Raw genomic sequence first — 20,196 nt, forward strand, 5'->3', positions numbered from 1 at the left:
CTCTTTGTAGGTCGTTAACTTGCTTTATGTACCTGGGTGCTCCTGTATTGGGTGCATATATATTTAGGATCATTAGGTCTTCTTGATGCATTGATCCTTTTACCATTATGTAATGCCCTTTTTTGTCTCTTTTGATCTTTGTTGGTTTAAAGTCCATTTTATCAGAGACTAGGACTGCAGTTCCTGCTTTTATTTGCTCTACATTTGCTTGATAAATCTTCCTCCATCCCTTTATTTTGAGCCTATGTGTGTCCTTGCATGTCAGATGGGTTTCCTGAATACAGCACACTGATGGGTCTTGACTTTTTATCCAATTTGCCAGTCTGTCTTTTGATTGGGGCATTTGGCTCATTTACATTTTAGGTTAAGATTGTTATGTGTGAATTTGATCCTGCCATTTTGATGCTAGTTGGTTGTTTTGCCCATTAGTTGATGCAGTTTCTTCACTGTGTCAATGGTCTTTACCATTTGGTACATTTTTGGAGTGGCTGGTACTGGTTGTTCCTTTCCTTGTTTAGTGCTTCTTTCAGGAGCTCTTGTAAGCCAGGCCTGGTGGTGATGAAATCTTTCAGCAATTGCTTGTCCATAAAGGATTTTCTTTCTCCTTCAGTTGTGAAGCTTAGTTTGGCTGGATATGAAATTCTAAGTTGAAAGTTCTTTTCTTTAAGGATGTTGAATATTGGCCCCCCTCTCTTCTGGCTTGTAGGGTTTCTGCAGAGATACCCACTGTGAGTCTAATGGGCTTCTGTTTGTGGGTAACCCAACCTTTCTCTCTGGCTGCCCTTAGCATTTTTTCCTTCATTTCCACCCTGGTGAATCTGACAATTATGTGTCTTGGGGTTGCTCTTCTTGAGGAATATCTTTGTGGTGTTCTCTGTATTTCCTGGACTTGAATAGTGGCCTGTCTTGTTAGGTTAGGGAAGTTCTCCTGGATAACATCCTGAAGAGTGTTTTCCAGCTTGGATTTATTCTCTCCATCACATTCAGGTACACCTATCAAACGTAGATTAGGTCTTTTCACATAATCCCACATTTCTTGGAGGGTTTGTTCATTTCTTTTCACTCTTTTTTCTCTATTCTTGCCTTCTCATTTTATTTCACTGAGTTGATCTTCAATCTCTGATATCCTTTCTTCTGCTTGTTCGATTTGGCTATTCAAACTTGTGTATGCTTCGCAAAGTTCTTGTGCTGTGTTTTTCAGCTCCATCAAGTCGTTTATATTCTTCTCTAAGCTGTTTATTCTAGTGAGCATCTCATCTAACCTTTTTTCTAGGTTCTTAGTTTCTTTGCATTAGGTTAGCACATGTTCTTTTAGCTCAGAGAAGTTTGTTATTGCCCTTCTGAAGCCTGTTTCTATCAGTTCATCAGACTCATTCTCCATCCAGCTTTGATCCCTAGTTGGTGAGGAGTTATGATCCTTTGGAGGAGGAGAGGCATTCTGGTTTTGGTGTTTTCATCCTTTTTGCACTGGTTTCTTCCCATCTTAGTGGCTTTATCTACCTGTGGTCTTTGTAGTTGGTGACTTTTGGATGGGAGTCTCTGAGTGGACGTCCTTTTTGTTGATGTTGAAGTTCTTTCTTTCTGTTTCTTAGTTTTCCTTCTAAGAGTCAGGCCCCTCTGCTGCAGGATTGCTGGAGGTTGGCTCCAGACCCTGCTTGCCTGGCGATCACCCATGGGGGCTGTAGAACAGTAAGTGTTGCTGCCGGTTCCTTCTTCTGTTATCTTTGTCCCAGAAGGGTACCTGCCAGATGTCAGCCTGAGCTCTCCTTTATGAGGTGTCTCTTTGGGTATACAAAGGTCAGGGAGCTGCTTGAGGAGACAGTCTGTCCCTTATAGGAGCTCAAGTGCTGTGCTGGGAGCTCCATTGTTCCGTGCAGAGATGCTGTACTTTTAAGTCTGCTGCAGCGGAACTCATAACTGCCTCTTTTCCCAGGTGCTCTGTCCTAGGAAGGTCGGCTTTATTTATAAGTTCCTGTCATGCTGCTGCCTTTTTTCATAGATGCCCTGACCCGCAAGGAGTAGTCTAGTCACAGTCTGCCAGCAGAGGCATTGCTGAGCTGCCACAGGCTCTACCCAGCTGCTGTGTGAACTGCCTCGGTTGTGGTGGTCGCCCTTACCCCACTGAGCTAGAACGTCCTGGGTCCAGCTGAGCTTGCTGCAAAACTCTCAATCTAGAGTGTTTCAGATTGCTTGTTTGGTGGGGGTGGTACCCGCCAAGCCAGATCACCTGGCTCCTTATCTCTGCCTCCTCCCTTTCAGTTGAATGGGTGGCTCTGTCTCCCAGGCATTCCAGGCACCAGTTGAAAAGGCCACCCAGATTTGTGTGAGTTTCTGTGAGCCAACCCGGCACTGGCTGACACCGCCGTGATGAAAACTCATGATTCTTTTTGGCCCGGGAATCTCCTGGTCTGTGGGCAGTGAAAATTTGTTTGGAAATGCTGTGGGCACTCACCTTCTGCATTGTTCTTGCTGGGAACTGCACTCCAGAGCTGTTCCTATTTGGCCATCTTAGATCCTCCTAAAGCATTTCTTTAACAGTCATGGGATATGAATCTGATCCTTTTAACTTTCATGTTTCTTAGGCACTGCTTATTTGAGCTGGAATTTGCTGGCATATCTATTATTTACTGTACCAGATACAAGTGATATATTGTCTAATTTTATTACTAGATTCATTACATTGTTGGAAACAATAAAATTTTGTCCTGATAGAATATGAAAAGACTATTTCTTTTCAACTAGGACACATTTAGATTTGTTTTTGTTTTACTATTGATTTCCAAGAGTGCTAAATAATATCTTTTTGTTACAATGTGTACAGACTTGCACAAATTTCCATAGTTGTAGTTCCATGAAAGGCACTGGACTCCAAAAAATTATCTAAAGTATTTTTGTTTTCTGTTACTTTAAACGATTACATGAATAGAGCATTGTGGTAGGTCTGTGGCTCCATTAATCTTACTGAAATTGATATGATTAATTCTGGACTTCGTTTTTGAGAGAGGAGATAACTGTCAGTCAAATATTGAATAGAGAACCTAGTTTTCTTCTTAAGTTCAAATGAATTTGGGAGGAAACTAAAACTTCGTTCATAATCCTATCCATGGAAGTAGATATTCATAAAATATCATAAATAGAATTTCGACTTTAATGGGAAGGCAGAGCTAATAAAGACACTATATTAAATAAATAAAATTGCCTTTGAAACTTATTTGACTGTCCTGTGAACTGCGTATATACATGAGTGTTTTCAAGTAGGTTCTTCCAAAGTCTGAGGTGTTTTTGTTGTATATAATGTTTCTATCAGAAATACCAATTGTTCAAGAACACCCCTATCCACACTGAAGGAAAAAAAATTGAAATATTAAACAGAAGCAAGTTCTCCAGGGGCAAGGAAAAGGCTGCCTGCAGACATTGCGTGAATCACTGTCTCCATCTAGTGCTAGCTTTTAAGAATTAGGATGCCAGAGAATTTACTGATGCTGTAAAGTTCTAATTTGTGTTGTGCACATGGGCTGTGATTATAGCTGGGCCGGCTAGAGCCGTTACAGTTAAGGATCTGTCAGCTCTTCATTTATAAAGCAGAATATTAAGAGGTCTGTTGCTTTTACATAAAAGGTCATGCTGTGTCAGAACTCTGCAGTCTAATGGCCTTTGCTCTATGTGAATGTTTATTAACAGTGTAAGTTGAACTTGACTGGCTCATTTTAAAGACACCCTGATGAGCTGAAGTTACTCAGGCACTGCAACCAGAGGATGAAAAACTGCAGAAGTAAACTAAGATGTGGTTTTATATCCATACAAATATGCTCATATATATATATATATATATATATATATATATATATATAGTTGTTCTATTATATATTTATACCTGAAGATTAAATTCCATCCCCAACACCCAACTTCTTGGCTGAGAGATAATTTTTTTTTTTTTTGAGACAGAGTCTCACTCTGTTACTTAGGCTAGAGAGCAATGGCATGGTCTTAGCTCACTGCATCCTCCGTCTCCCAGGTTCAAGCGATTTTCCTGCCTCAGCCTCCTGAGTATCTGGGACTACAGCCAGGTGCCACCACAACAGACTAATTTTTGTATTTTTAGTAGAGATGGGGTTTCACTATGTTGGCCAGGTTGGTCTCAAACTTCTAATCTCGTGATCCGCCTGCCTCCACCTCCCAAAGTGCTGGGATTACAGGCATGAGCCACCATGCCCAGTGAGAGATAATTCAGATTGAACATAGACTCTTTTATGGCAAGATACCCTACCTGAGAGTATGGTCAGCTAGAGATTTAAATTGCCCTCCACCCCGTTTTTTGGTGCTTTAATTCAAGTTTCCTAGTAAACAGTAGCCTGAGGAAGTTCATATGCTGAGGTTTATTAGGAGGTGCAATCCCAGGTGAGCAAAAGAGAAAGAAAAATGAAGCAGGGCAGGGAAGGAGGGAAATAAAGTACTAGCTGGAGTGTGATGGATTTGGCCATAGCTTCAAAAATAAACTCACTTGGGACACCCTTCTTCCAGGTTTGTGGGACCCACAAGGAAAGGAAAAGTATTTATTTATTGATTCCTCTTGTCTCTAGGTTCTAATTAGTCAAAGTTTGTCCCAGGAGGCATTGAGTCCCCCTCACTTCTAGGTTATATTACTGATCCCCTCAGGGCCTTTTAGACACTCACTGGGGAAGCCAGAGCCCATGCCCTGTGGGGCATAAAACCTGAAGTGGTGGAAAGAAATGGAGCACTCCAGTAGTTCAGTAGGTATGAAGGAACACTCCATACCCATGAGCACTCCATGGTTCAGTGGGTATGAAGGAAGCTGTGCCAAAGCCTGGCCCTCTCTCTGGGAGTGAATAAGAGAATTGGTACTGGTAGAAGATGAAGTGACCACAGTGGCGCCCTAGGATCTTCACTGAACATGTGAACAGGGAGGAGAAAGGGGCTGAGTGAATTTAGAGCGGCACATAAACTGGGCCCAGTACAGCCCATCTCTTAGGCCATTCAGATGCACTTGCACCTCTAACGATATCCATATCTTATAGGAGAACAAGATGCCCTCAGTTCCACCTCAAGGGGTTGGGGTTACAGTTTAGTAAGTACTTCAATGTGGTCATCAGTTGCAGTCTCCTAAAATGACTCAAAAAGGGTTTGCAAAGCAAGCCTCAACCTTCACTGCTGCAATTGGTTCTAAGACTGATTGGTAGGCATCAACTTCCTCCTCTTCCATCAGTTTTAGATTTCTCTTATTCTTGGCAAGTGCTTTGGCTGGTGTGAGTTACTTTACCAAGGACTTTATCCTTGAGAAGTCTCAACCCTTAATTTATTTGCCCATGCTAGACTGTGACTGATGCAGTTGCCCCTTTCCTCTATTCACTGAGCATAGATAGAAGCACTACCAAATGTCCTCACGGTCCCCTGGGTTTCAGACCTTTGCCTCCACTGTGTAGGGGCAAATTTCCGTCCTCATGGCAATCAAGATCAATTCTCCAATCAGTAGAGTAAGCCCTTTATTGCTCTATGATATACTGGCATGAGCAGCCCAAAGTGGCCAGGTAATACTAAAGCTCCCCAGGTCAGTGGAAGACTTATTGCATCCCCTGGCAGAAGTGTTACCACAGTGAAAATCAGTACCCAGCAAAGCCTAAAATTTTAGAAATAGGAATAAAGGTTCCAAAGTAAGTTTTTGAAAGTGATGGCAAGAAAGGCCAATTCTCTCTCTACCATTGGTTTCTGAACCCATATATTCTAGCTGTTAAGTACACACCGCCATATATTCCTGGGATTATTGCATATACTGATCCTTTAGGATAACACCCCAACCTTACCAGTGTTTCTCCAAGCTGGAGTCTTCGTTCAGACTTCAGGGCCATTCTTTCATTCTCTGATGCCAACTGCTTCTGGGAGATAATGTACAATGTAAGACAGGTGAATCCTGTGGTTCACTATTGTACCTCCTTTACCATAAAATGAGTCTCTTAATTTGAGACAATGTTGTGTGTGATATCAGGTCAATAGATAAACATTCTGATGGGGGCACTTTGGGCATCCTATCCACTTGGTTGTTGAGAACCTCTTTCTGACAGATTCTCTCTGGTAGGCATTTACAGGAAAAACAAAGATTCACAAGCTTTATGCCCTCCCCATAGATCCATCCACATACTTTTTCCTCAGAATTCCATTTCCCTGACCTTCCAGTTTTGGTTTCTTGAGGCTCCTGGTCAGCAGGTGAAATCATTAATAATGCATCAATATATATTCGCAAGTCTGGTTACCTATTACTTTCTACAAAGTGGATGATCAAGTATTCCACTCACAGCTCAACCTAATGGGACAATTTCTCACTACTGTCCTTCAGGAACACACCCAAGTGGGACTTTGAATGTAACAGCAGTGCACTCTGACCAGCACTAACGCATCACACTGAACCAGGCTTGAGTTCTTCTGCCATTAGTCGAATGGTCATAGAGAAAGTCTCTTCAGACCATAGGTGTAAGTTAAGGGAAAGGACTCAGTGCAAAAACCTGGATTTGCTTGAGCATGATCCTATATATATCACTTCCATTGTACTATATAGGACGTAGTTTCATCTGTCTTACCATATGTCGTGAAGGATATTACTACTCCCGGCTCATGATGGGCAGCTCAGTTTTCATAGTTACATCACCATGCATGGCCCAGTTCTTAGTCTCAAAAACAGTGTTTCAATATACCAGGGATTGTTTTTCAAAAACACAGTTGTTTTCTGTTGCAAAGAGGATGGTCTTGCTCAACAATCTTAGTACCCACACTGCACTTCTCTTATTGGGCTTACCAGAGACTTAACACGGAATCTTTTAGCTCTTCAGATAGCTTTAGTATGATGGGGTCTGCCAGGTCAGAAAGAGGAAATATCCTTTGTCAGATGTGTCTGTTAGTTCAGGTATGTCTTAAGAAAAGACCTTTGGCTTTGGTAATGTGAAAACCCTGATGAGGCAGTTTCATTGGAGTTTCAGAGATGAATATCTAATTGGAATGGGTTTAAGAGAGAAAGGGGAGAGAATAAAAAAAAGGAGACGAGTCTTTTAAGGAATTTGCTACAAAGGGACACACAAATAAGGCAGTAACTAGTGGTGGATGTGGGTGTCGAGAGGGTTCTTTTTTTCGTGTCAGATTGTTAGACATTATGCAGATGGAATGATGCAGAAGGAAAGGAAAATTAACAGAATAGAGTAGGAACAAAGTCCTAGATGAGGGAGGATGAGAATCTGGGGCACATGCACAGTGTTGGCCTTAAGTCAGAGCACAGACAGCTCCGCTGTAGTGGAGGGCAGGAGGGCAGGCAGAGTGTATGGGTACAGAAGCAGGTTGCTAAGTAGATTTGCTGGTGGGAGGATGAAGAAAGTCTTTTCTGATCACTTCTATTTTCTCACTGAAATAAGAAGGGCTCCAGCAGATGTTGAGAAATGGGCAGTGGAAAGTGAGAGGTTTGATGAGAAAGAAGTCATGTGCCTCTCGGGGGTTGGAGTCAATGGGATGGAGGAATGCAGTGGGATGGTCCAGTGGTGCTAAGGGTCCACTTGAGGTTTCTTGTTATAAAATTTGAAAGAGTGGTTGTCAACACTACCTGATCTCATGCTCCCTCTTTATAAAAAATATATTGTAATGACTTCTTTATTATCCTAAAATAAAATTCATAGTTAAGATAACCTACCCACTGATGTAATTTTATAGAAATGGTTGACCAGTAATAATTATGGAAATAAAAGAAACATAACTTTAAAGTAAAAGTAGTATGTATTGTAATATAAATCTCAGCACAGCTGTTCTGGACAATATTATATTTGCAGATAGTTGCTTCTATGCATAGTATCAATGGGATGCATGAACTATAAATATCAAAGGTTACAACTATGTTGTATTGGTGACTCAAATGCCACAAATGGTAATGCTATCAATGATGTGATTTTTCCAAAAGACTGAATGACAAAAAAAAAAAAAAAAAAAAAAATCAGAGCTTCCTTCTTTGAGATATTGGAGGGAGGTGAATTCCTATAAAATTCAGTGTGTATGAAAAAACACTTTGGGCTGGGCATGGTAGCTCATGCCTATAATCCTTGCACTTTGGTAGGCCAAGGTGGAAGAATTGCTTGAGGCCAAGAGTTTGAGACCAGCATGGGTAACATAGCTAGAATTCCTATAAAATTCAGTGTGTATGAAAAAATACTTTGGGCTGGGCATGGTAGCTCATGCTTATAATCCTTGCACTTTGGGAGGCCAAGGTGGAAGAATTGCTTGAGGCCAAGAGTTTGAGACCAGCATGGGTAACATAGCTAGACCCTATCTCAATAAAAAGAAAATTATGTTATTTTGTAAAATATAGTTTGGTTTTAGAGTCCAATTTTCCTCAACATGAATGCTCAGAGGGAAATTTGAAAATCTATGGGGTGCAGGACAAACTTTCCCATAATTTGAAGGATAGTTAGTATTCTTGGTCTCCTGCCAGTTAGATGACAGTAGTGTCATCCAATCATTGTGACAAGCAGAAAAGTCCTCAAATTCTTAAACACTCCCTAATATGTTTACATTCCTCCCCTACCACACTGTGATCTGATCATTTGTAGCAATTTTATACATGGTTGTTTGTGCTTTTCTCCAACCACTGATCAACTCTACAAGTATAGGCTTTGAGTGGGGAAAGAAGTGAACTTAACCAGAGTTGGTTCACATTTTTATCAAGTGAATACAGAGAAGGAGAAGGGGCAGTGGGTTGAGAACAAGCACAAGTCAGTGGCTGTGATGCTGGAGCAGAATCTTAGCTGAGTACGAAGGGAAGAGCCTACCTGGAAGGGAGGTTATAAAATATGAAGAGGTGATCAATGCAGTGGCTTGGATCATCTGGAAAAGTTGAGGAATTTTTGGAGTAGAGATACTTAAATACATGAACTAGAGAAAAGGGAGGTGGTGGTGAAAGGGTGGTGTTGTTGAAAGTAGGATTGAAAGTGGTGCAGTTATTTGTATTGACCAGTTTGAGGTTTTGTTCATGGGAAGGGTAGGCTGATGGGAAAAGGGGTTAAAGTCATGGGAGGCCCTGAGAAGCCAGGGTAGATTGTCTACTTGGATAATGATAAAAGTTGGATAATTACAGAATCAGAGGTAGAAAGAACAAAAATAAGCCAGGACAGTAAACTCTTCAATAGATGAGAAGAGAGGATACAGGAGAACTGATATAAACGAAACAGGGAAGTGAAGTAGGTGTGATGGTCTATTGATATGTGCTTCAGAGCGACTGGGGATCTTTGGAAGTGGTTGGAGTAACAATAAACTAGACATTCCTATGAGAAACCAGAAAGCAAGCTTTTATATCTCCAAGTCCAAAAGAGTTTGACATGTGAATGAGAAAGCTACAGGAAAGGTATTCAAAAGAAGCAAGTTCTTGGAGGTAGATCACGTATTCCAAAAATAAAATAAAATTGGTATGACTTAAATATATGTGTTCCTATCACTTTCACCTGCAGTCGTAGGTGCTTACCACCTTCTGAAGTTATTTGCTAATGTTCCAGTAACTCAAATATGTTGTCTGAATTAATGAAGTTTCCATTTCTCTTTAAACTTCAGTTTGGGTTACTGGGTATTTGTTGCATGTAGCTAACACTCTATGAAACAAGACATATAAAAAGCATTGCTCAGATAATGAACGCGTGGTTTCACGTAACAAAGAAGAGAAATATAAGGTCAAGTACTATGGATGGGTCTGATGGGGCTGAGGGATCTCAGAAAATTTGCAGGCTCAGGTGACCATCGTGTGTGCTAGAAAATTATGGGTGATGCACTGATCCTGCATTCTCATTCATTAATCAGTGGTGTATTATATTAGCAAATGTCCATCATTTCATTTCTAGGACCAATATTTCTTAGCTATTATAATTATGCTCTTGCCACAGTGTTACATTTTATTGGCTAATATTGATTTAGGAATTTTGCATCTTTAATTATAAATACAATTGCTGTATCACTTCTTAAATTACCATGGACTGACTTTATTATGTAGCTTATTTCCCCTTCATGGAATGAATTAACTAGTTTTCTGTATCTTTATGGTTTAAAGTATTTTATATCACATGAAAAGATCTGTCCTATGTCCTACAAAGATATATGAGCAGGAGCATGTTTTTATTATTTTCTATTTCAAATCTGTGAGGTTTTTTCCAGAAATTCATTTATTCATTAGAATTGCTGTATTTATTAATATATGCATGCATAATATAATCTTACTTTTCGTCTTGTTAATGTTAAATATGTAGATCAATTTTCTTGTTTGATTTATCTTACATTCTTATTTATCTAGATTTATTGGCAAGAGATTTGTTATTATATTTTTTACTTCAAAGACACATTTTGGGTGTTGTTTCTACCTTTTGCCTACTATTAATAGTGCTGCTGAGAACTTTCATGCACAAGTATTGTTTGAATACATACTTTCAATTCTTTTCAGTTTATACACCTAAGTATGGGATTGCTGGGTCATGTGGTATTCTAATATTTGACTTTCTGAGGAACTGCCAAACTGATAAATAACTTCTTTAAACCATTCTACTGAGGTTCTACTTTCCAAGTTATTGATTTCTATTTGAATCTTTATTATAATTACCCTTCACCTATTTTCCTTATGACAATTTTATATTTAAAAAATAATAATTTGAGTTGAATGCTTTATTAATTTCCCTTCTCTACTCAGCTTTAATAAATTAGCACTTAATAGTCTAAATTTATCTTTGGACATAATTCTAGATGTATCCTGTAAGGTTTCAAGTATTTTATTTCATTGCTTACCAAATATCTATTGATCACTTTATTTTTTTCCCTCTATCTGATATGATAGAGTTTTAGGAGAGAGAATGTGTGTTTACTTATAATTACTATAAAATTAATATAATACTTATATTATTTTAATAAGTATTGTAATATAATACTTATATTTAATATAATTACTACATAATTAATATAATTCATGGTCAAAATTGTAAAACTGCATTTATATCTAATTTTATTTTCTCATTTGTCACAATATGTGGCTTATTCAATTTTTATTTTAAAACTATATTAAAGTTTACTTTGTGCATATGTGGCAAATATTACAAATATTCTATGAATTGTTGAGAAAGGTATATTCTCCATTAGCATGCACAATGTATATAAATACTTACATTTATTAGTTATAGCAGTTCGGATATTTTATGTTCTTATTTATTGCTTTAAAAAGTTTACCTGGTACTTTGTGATTTGTTGGACTTGTAATAATGTGTCCCACAATAATTGTATGTCAGTTAAGTTCTCTTTGTCTAAAGTTTTGCTTGATTTTTATGTTAACATTGTTACTTATGTCATTGTTATTATAAAAAGACTGTTATTCTGCTTTACCTTTTGCCTCAAATACAGTTGTCTATTTTGCCTTAATGCTTTCCTGATTTTAAAATTTATTATTTTTTAAGTAAGTTACTCTCATTTCTGTCTCTAAACCGCAAATTGTCAGATTCGGGTTTTTAATTCAAACTGAGTTTTTGCCTAGTACATAGTAAGTACTCAATGAATAAAGTGAAAATTTTAAAATGATATTTAACCTTGCTAAATTTCTTTTTGTTTTTTGTCTTTTGTTTTAGGTGGGCCATAAAACATGAAGGGACCAGTAAGCCAGGTCAGTGGAAACATTCTAGAGTTGAAAATCCTCTCTGGAACAAGCTTACCTACATGTGGCCTGTCCTTCCCAGCGGCCAACTTAATGAGGTTGTGTTGCTTAGTTTGAAAGTTGGTCATTGAGACTTACTTTAAGGCCTAGTTGTGTGGTCAAGTGCCTGAAAACTTCCATAAAGCTTTTGAATTGCAGCTGTTAGGTGCAAGAGATCAAACTTGCTAATTCTGTTGTTCTATCAATTAATTAGAAAGATATGTTTAAGTCTCCCATTATGGAGATTAACTTACCTGTTTTGTCTTGTAATCTGTCAAATATTGCTTCATACATTTTGAGATTTAATTCTTAGGCACGCACACGTTCAAAATATATCTCCTTGGTGAATTGAAACTTCTATTATTATGTAGAAACTGTCTCTAGTTCTAGTAAAAGTCTCATTTATCCAATACTAATAGAAATATTCCAACTTTCTTTTCGTTATTATTTTCCTGGTATATCTTCTTTGCACCCTTTCCTTTCTGTGTTTATATATTCTTCTGTTTTAGAGGGACTCCCAATAATCAGCATATAGTTCATTTAAAAAATTTATCTGGCAGTTTTTGTCTCTAGCCTGAAGTTTTTGGTCTTTTCTATGTGTTGTAATTACAGGTATGCATTGTATTTGGATTATTAGGTGCTTTCTGTTTGTCCTGGCTTTTCTGTCTCTCTCCCCTCACCCCATTCTTGTGTTCTTTTAGAATGATTTTTTTTCCTCATTACATTTCCACATCAACTCATTTGGAAATTATACCCTCTATTTTCATTCTGTTTATTTCTGAACATTTTAGCTTGCATACATAAATGATAAAAATCTAAAGTTAACAAATATATTAATTTATTATATTAGTCTCTCAAATAATACAATCATATGATTTGTGACTTGTATGTCATTATTGTAATATAATATAATTTTATCTTATAAAAATTTTCTAATAGATCACATTGTGTGTAGTCAACATATATTTAAGATTACCCCCAATTTATCATCTTTCTGGTTATAATTCCTTCTTATGTTCCAGTCCTTCCACCTGGGCTACTTTATTTAAGATGAATACAACTTTCTTTTAGTTATTGGTAACAAGCTCTTCCCATTTTTACTTATCTGAAAAAATCTTTATTTTGGCCTCATTCATATAAGGTATTTTCACTTAGCAAGCTAAATCTATCATCACTGACTTCTACTTTCCATTGTTGTTATGGAGCGTTTAGCCATCATTCTAAATGTATCCTTTTTCTCTGGTTGGTTTTACTATCTTTTCTTTTCTCTGGTATTCTACAGTTTCAGCACAATATATCTGGGAGAAGATTTCTTTTTATTTACCCTCCTTCAGATTCTAAGATTCTTTGGGGTTCCTGAATCTGTGGATTGGCATCTTGCAGAATTTCTGAAAAATTATTAGCCATCAACTCTTCAAATATTTTCTCTCTTATATTCTTCTACTCCCTTATTTTTTATTTAAAAATTTATTTATAATTATTATGGATACATAATATACATAATTTATGAGATACATGTGGTGTTTGACAGGCATATCATATAGTGTGTAATGATAAAATAATGGTAATTAGATGATTTATCACGTCAAGCATTTATCATTTCTTTGTATTAGGAACATCTCATTTCTACTGTTCAGATTATTTAAAAATATACAATAAGTTGTTGTTTAGTCACCCTATCGTGCTACTGACTACTAGATCTTATTCATTCTATCTAAACTGTAGTTTTGTACCTATTAAACAACTTCCCTTTATTCCCTCCTCCTCACTATGCTTTCCAGCCTCTGGCAACCATCATTCTAGTCTCTATCTCCATGAGTTAAATTTTATTTATTATTTTTGCTCCTACATATGAGTGAAAACATGCAATATTTGTCTTTTTGTGCTTGGCTTATTTTACTTAACAAAATGTCCTCCAGTTCCATCTGTGTTGTTAAAAATGACAGGACTGAATTTTTTTTTTTTTTTAATGGAAGAACAATACTTCATTGTGTATACATACCCCATTTTCTTATCCATTCATCTCTTGATGAATACTTAGGTTGATTCCATATTTTGGCTATTATGAATAGTGCTGAATAATGCTGTAATAAACAAGGGAAGTCAGACATTTTTTTTGACATGTTGATTTCCTTTCTTTTGGATATATATCCAGTAGTGGGATTACTGGATCATATGGTGGTTCTATTTTTAGTTTTTTGAGGAACTTCCGTACTGTTCTCCATAATGGCTATACTAATTTACGCTTCCACCAACAGTGTAGGGAGGGTGGGAGAAAGGGTTTCTCTTTCTTCTTATTCTCACCAGCATTCATTATTTCCTGTCTTCTGAATAAAAGTCATTTTAACTGGGGTGAGATAATATCTCATTGCAGTTTGATTTGCATTTCTCTAATCATTAGTGATATTGAGCATTTCTGCATATACCTCTTTGCCATTTGTATGTCTTCTTTTAAGAAATGTCTGTTCAGCTCATTTGCCCATTTTTTTTTGTTAGCTTATTTGATGTTTTTCCTATTGAGTTGTTTGAGCTTCTTATGTATTCTAGTTATTAGTCCCTTCTCAGATGTGTAGTTTGCAAATCTTTTCTCCCATTCTGTGGGTTGTCTCTTTACTTTGTTGCTTGTTTCCTTTGCTGTGCAAAGCATTTTAGCTTGATGTGATCCCATTTGTCCATTTTTGCTTTGGTTTCCTGTGCTTTGTGATATTACTCAAGAAATTGTTCCCAGACTATTCTTGTCATAAAGTGACTTCTTAATGTTTTCTTCTAATAGTTTCATAAGTTTACATCTTAGATTTGAGAATTTAATTCATTTTGATTTTGTTTTTGCATATGTTGAGACATAGGGGTCTAGTCTCATTCTTCTGTAAATGGATATCCATTTTTCCCAACACCATTTATTGAAGAACGTGTCCTTTTTGCAGGTTATGTTCTTAGCATATTTGACAAAATGAGTTCACTGTAAGTGCATGAATTTATTTATGGGCTATCTATTCTGTTCCTTTGGTCTATATGTTTTTATGCCAGTACAAGTCTATTTTGGTTACTATAGTTTTGTAGTATAATTTCAAGTCAGGTAATGCTTCACTCTGTTCTTTATAGAAATCTGATTAGATGCACACTAGACCTTCTTATTTGGACTTCCATGTCTCGTAACTCCTCTTTAATATTTTTCACCACTCTGTATCTTTATGATGCATTTTTGGCATCACATTTTCAGACATTTTTCTTCCAAATTATTAATTTTCTCTTCATCTTTGTCTAATATAATTTACTCCAAGGATCAACCTGTGATACAAATCCTCAATGATTATTTTTCTTCTCATTTCACAGTGAAAATATATTTCTTCTTATTTCACAGTGAAAATATATTTCTTCTCATTTCACAGTGAAAATGTTTGAGATAGTCTGTTCTACTTGCAACATCCCGGAAAAGTATTATTTATGGTTTACTTTTTCAGTGAAATTTAGCCTAGTGTAATTTCTATTTTATGAAGGGAGATGGTCTCCTATTAGATTTTCTACCTTGTCTGAATCTGAGCCCTTCCCCTGCAAGACCAAATTCCATCCAGATAAAAGCTAGGTTCAGCATTCTGCTTATCTCCCTGGATCTCTAGTATGTATTATTTTATTTCTAGGTCAATGATACAGTCTAGAAGATTTTTTAGAAATAATTTATCCTGGCTTTTCTTTTTTTAGTTGTTTGCAGCAGAGAGTCAAACAACTTGTCTATTTTGTCATATTTTCTGGCCACAACAAAATTTTTATTCTTTCCCATTAACAATCACAATTCCCTATGCTTTCTCACTGATTGAATCAATGAGTTGCAGCACTTTTTATAATGAACAGGTGGAGTCTGAAGCCAAGAAGTCACTGCTTTGGCCCCTAAAGATGTTCTTAAATTTAGACTCTGGTAACGCAATAGTCTAGAAAACTGAGTTTTGTTAAAAGAAAAAAAGAGTTCTTCAAAATAGCAGAAGTTGTGTGATTGGCAGCCTAAGCCAGTAGCTGGATGAATTAATATGTTTGAAACTCAGGGTATGAAGGCCAACATGGAGCCAAGCGTGAGGGGGTGTCATGGAGAGACAAGGAGGCCCAGCATGAGCCAAGAAAAAAGACTGTGAATTGCACCAGTTTTTCTACAGAGGTTCAGGGAGGATGAGGCTAAAACCAGAATAACTTATACCTCAACTAGTGGTAAGCAGGTGCCAGCAGGTTGCCTAGTAGCCAAAGAGGGCAAGAGGCATGGCCTTAGAGGCCTCTGAGAATCCAGGACATCACAAGTACCTACATATGGACACCATGGATGTCTTTCCCAATGATACATGATTTATTGAGCTTTCATCTGAACTCAAAGACCATCTTCAGGGGGAGACATGTATCTTTGAAAGAAAACAACGGTCCTGTTAAGAAGTCTGAACCTTCAATTTGATTGAATAAATAATCAAAAGGACAAAGCTAAAAAAATGAACAAAAAAAGGTGCTGTTTTAAATAGGCAGAAACTGGGACACTTCTAGTTGGAATATCAGGCTTCCCACCCACCTAATGGATGGGTGGTGAACAGAGATGCCTCACAAGAAAATAGTCTCTTTTGTAGGCAAAGAGAAAAAATTGTAATTATTACAAATTTTATAGATATTGTACATCTCTTTAGATAGATAAATAGATAGATAGATAGATAGATAGATGGATAGATAGATAGATAGATTTTTGAGATGGAGTTTCACTCTTGTTACCCTGGCTGAAGTGTAATGGCACAATCTCAGCTTACTGCAACCTCTGCCTCCTGTGTTTAAACGATTCTCCTGCCTCCAGCCTCCCAAGTAGCTGGGATTATAAGCATGCGCTGCCATGCCTGGCTAATTTTGTATTTTTAGTAGAGATGGGGTTTCAACATGTTGATCAGGCTGGTCATGAACTCCTGACCTCAGGTGATCTACCCACCTCAGCCTCCCAAAGTGCTGGAATTACAGGCATGAGCCACTGCACCTGGCCAATATTGTGAATGTATATGTATATTTAACTTGGCATGAAAGTACAAGTAATTTGGCCAGGCCCAGTGGTTCACGCCTGTAATCCCAGCACTTTAGTAGGCCGAGATGGGCGTATAACGAGGTCACGAGTTCAAAACCAGCCTGACCAACATGGTGAAACCCTGTCTTTACTAAAAATACAAAAATTAGCCAGACATGGTGGCACGCACCTGTAATCCCAGCTACTCAGGAGGCTGGAGGTAGGAGAATCGTTTAAACATAGGAGACGGAGGTTGCAGTGAGCTGAGATTGTGCCATTGCACTTCAGCCAGGGTAATAAGAGTGAAACTTGATCTCAAAAAAAAAATGACATTTTTGTTGATGATCTGTGATTTGACAATTACATGATCTTAGGAATGAATACAGACTACTCCAAAGTTCTCTAGGCTATTCAAACAGAACAGTAGCTTTTGTGTCAAGTAGTTAAGTTACTGTACCCCAACAAAATTCTGGCCCTTACTTGTAAACCAAAAGGAAAGAACTAAGGCACTACAGCAGCTAAAGATAGACAAGTTGATGGTGTATTTCAGAATGACCCAGTCTAATGGTCCTCCTACTTATTGAAATGTCTGAGGAACAGAAGAGGATACTTACCAAGTAGGGAAACTCAGATAGCTCTCTGTTTAAAATTAAGTACCTAAAGTCTGAATCCATCTTATTTGAAGGAACCATATTTTCTTCCAGTCCTATTTTCAGGTAATTGATTCTTTTTTTCTAGCAAAACAAATTCTATTTAGAACAGTTAAATGCAATTCGTATTTTGGTTGGAAAGATTTTCATATAAATAAACTGTGATTAGGAAATGTGACATTCATATTGTGGCATTCAGAATACTTTGGGCGCTGTAAGCATATATAATAATTTTATACCAGATTTAAGCTTCTAAGTTTACTATTTAACCATTATTTGTTATATATTTAGGCTATGCAGACAGAGCAAGGAAGGAGATAGACATGGTTCCTAACTTCGTGAAGCTAACAGATTAAGAAGTATAAGCTATGGGTCAACAAAGAAGAAACCAGAAAAGGAAGGAGACAGACTTGATGAATAAAGGAGAAGGAAGGGAGAGAGAAGAAACTCACAGAAAAGGTTTGGTGTCCCAGAAATCAAACCTATTCTTTGAGCCAATTTATTCAGTCATACAGTCAACTATGAAGAAAGATCAGCTGGGCTGACTGAATAGGCCTGAAAATTAAGTAAAAATACTAGGAAAAACATCTAACACCACCACCCTGAGTGAGACTCCAATTTTCCTGTTAGTTCCTTGACAAGAAACTTTCAAAATCGAATGATAACTAAGTGAAGATTTAAGGAAGTATGAACTTCCCATATAGAAATAAGGAATTATCTTGATAGTGTCTCAGACTGCATTAATACCAAAAACTATGTACCTCTCAGTGGTGACAGCTGCTTTGAAAACTGATTTCATGCTGTCTTCACATTTAAATATTATTCATACTAAAAGGCAATTGATAATATTTTTATGAACAAATAGCATCTTATATATCCAGGGATATCAGTATTTTTTAAAGATGGTAAATCCTTATTAAAAACCAAGATTAATAAATTATTTTGGTTTCTTTTGTGACTAAATTCACTAGAAAACCATGAGAGGAACTCAAGTTATTTTCTTACTCCGTGGGGGAAAGTTGTAAATTGAGAAATTGTGCTTCTAAACACTTAAAGGTAAGAAGGAATGGATTTTCATATTCAAGGAAGAAATTGTGGTAAAAAATGAGGTTGAAAAGATTTTTGAATGAGCTTTTGGATCATTATTTTAAAATATCTAAATTAAAATATACCCATTTGGTCAGGCCATGCCAGACAGAAGAAAGTTAAAAGTTTTTACTCTGTTAAGAGATGATAATAAGTAGCTATCAGAATAAAGAGGGGAAAAGGGGACATGGGAAGGGTCAGGAGAGAACATTGAAGAATATATTATATTATTAATAGCAAATAGATAAAGGAGGACCAATATAGCTACGAAACTTATATTGCTGGCTAAGAGCTGGACTCCCAAAATGAACACATGCTCTCTCTGTTATGAGAGAGAGATGAAAAAGAAGAAGAATAATCAATTTAAGGGAGCACCACAGCCCATCTAGGATATCCTAACACTGGAGCCGTGACATAGAGCAGGGTGAACACAGAGAAAACCAATAAAGACATGAATAGGAACATAAGAATTCCAACTGAGAAAATGGAGGGAGAAAAATTAGCACCCCAGTCAGTTTAATTATACATCTGAACTTTTGTTGTCCTTCATTAGCCCAACACCATATTTCTCTATTTTTGTGACGGACAGAATGCAAGTGCCTTAAACACCAGAACAAGAATTAAAGCAGCTTAAAGGAAGAACTGACAGTGGTAATTAACATTTGGAAAGTTTTAAAACCCAAGTTAACATTTTATCTCATTTAATTGGGTTCCTGTGAAGTCACACATTAAAAAGAGAAGACTCTTGGTCTTCCTTCATCTAACTGGAAAGTAAAAGAAGCCATCCAAAGTCAGCAGTACCTCAGTAGTGCCAAAGCCAATGTCTGCAGGTGCTCCTAGCTATTTCTACATTTTCTCATTTCCAACTTGTCCCATGACAAGGAGAAAACTTGTCCCATGAAATGAGAAAATGTATAAATAGCTAGGATCTAAGACAGTACACTTCAGATATGTCCATCAGAAATACAGCATACTTGGGATATTGAAAAAAAAAAGTTCTACAACCTAAATTTTTGAATTGACATGTATCACAGGCAAAGCGTGAAGGAGAATCTTATTTATTTTGCCTTTCTCTTCCATGGTTCAGAAAGAAAGAGAGATATATTAGTTATTTTACACCAAGACTTCAATGTAACAGTAATTTTCTAATGAGATTCCCTCACCATCTCTCTCACCTATCCAACCCTTGCTTCATGATCTTTTATGACTGAAACTAGGTGTAAAAGATGATGATTTTCCTCAATCAACTAAATTGTTTAATATCTATGCTGTAGAATAGTTACAGACAAATCCCAAACATACTTCTTGAAGTTATGTGACTCCATCCCACTACTTCCCTCACAAGAAGTAAAACCTTTATACAACAGGACAATTTCAAATAAAAATATACAATGAAGTTGTCATAACCTTTGATAATTTATTCTCAGTAACCATAATAAGAAAAAACAGCCCCATGTCACTCCATTCATAGATAGTAGACTTATCTAAATAGACACTTGATAGTCCACCCTTTGCAATATTATTTCTATACTGGTGAAAGGTTCTCAGTGAAGTTTAGTAATAAAATAAAACTTATTTGGTTCAAATTTTTCTTATTTAGAATTGTGTTAAATCACCCTTATTGTTGGTCACTATTGTTAACGTGTTTACCAGGCAAAATATTATATTAAAATATAAATGAAAAAACATTTAAACTGAAATCATTCCACTCTTCAGATTTTTAACCTGATTTTCTCCTAATGAAATACAAT

At 36.9% G+C, this 20,196-nt stretch overlaps 1 protein-coding gene across 1 annotated transcript in view; it reads left to right on the forward strand.

The window, feature by feature from the left end:
* The window catches only part of DCDC1 (doublecortin domain containing 1), a 498,476-nt gene that overhangs the window by 413,286 nt on the left and 64,994 nt on the right, over positions 1–20,196 (forward strand). Inside the window, exon 20 of the mRNA XM_064365537.1 lies at positions 11,631–11,754. Within this exon, the coding sequence (XP_064221607.1) occupies positions 11,631–11,754 (124 nt within the window). The remainder of the gene's footprint in view (positions 1–11,630; positions 11,755–20,196) is intronic.

Source organism: Aotus nancymaae, unplaced genomic scaffold (assembly GCF_030222135.1).
Source record: "Aotus nancymaae isolate 86718 unplaced genomic scaffold, 86718_ANA_hifiasm-v0.15.2.pri h1tg000059l, whole genome shotgun sequence".
Classification (NCBI taxonomy): domain Eukaryota; kingdom Metazoa; phylum Chordata; class Mammalia; order Primates; family Aotidae; genus Aotus; species Aotus nancymaae.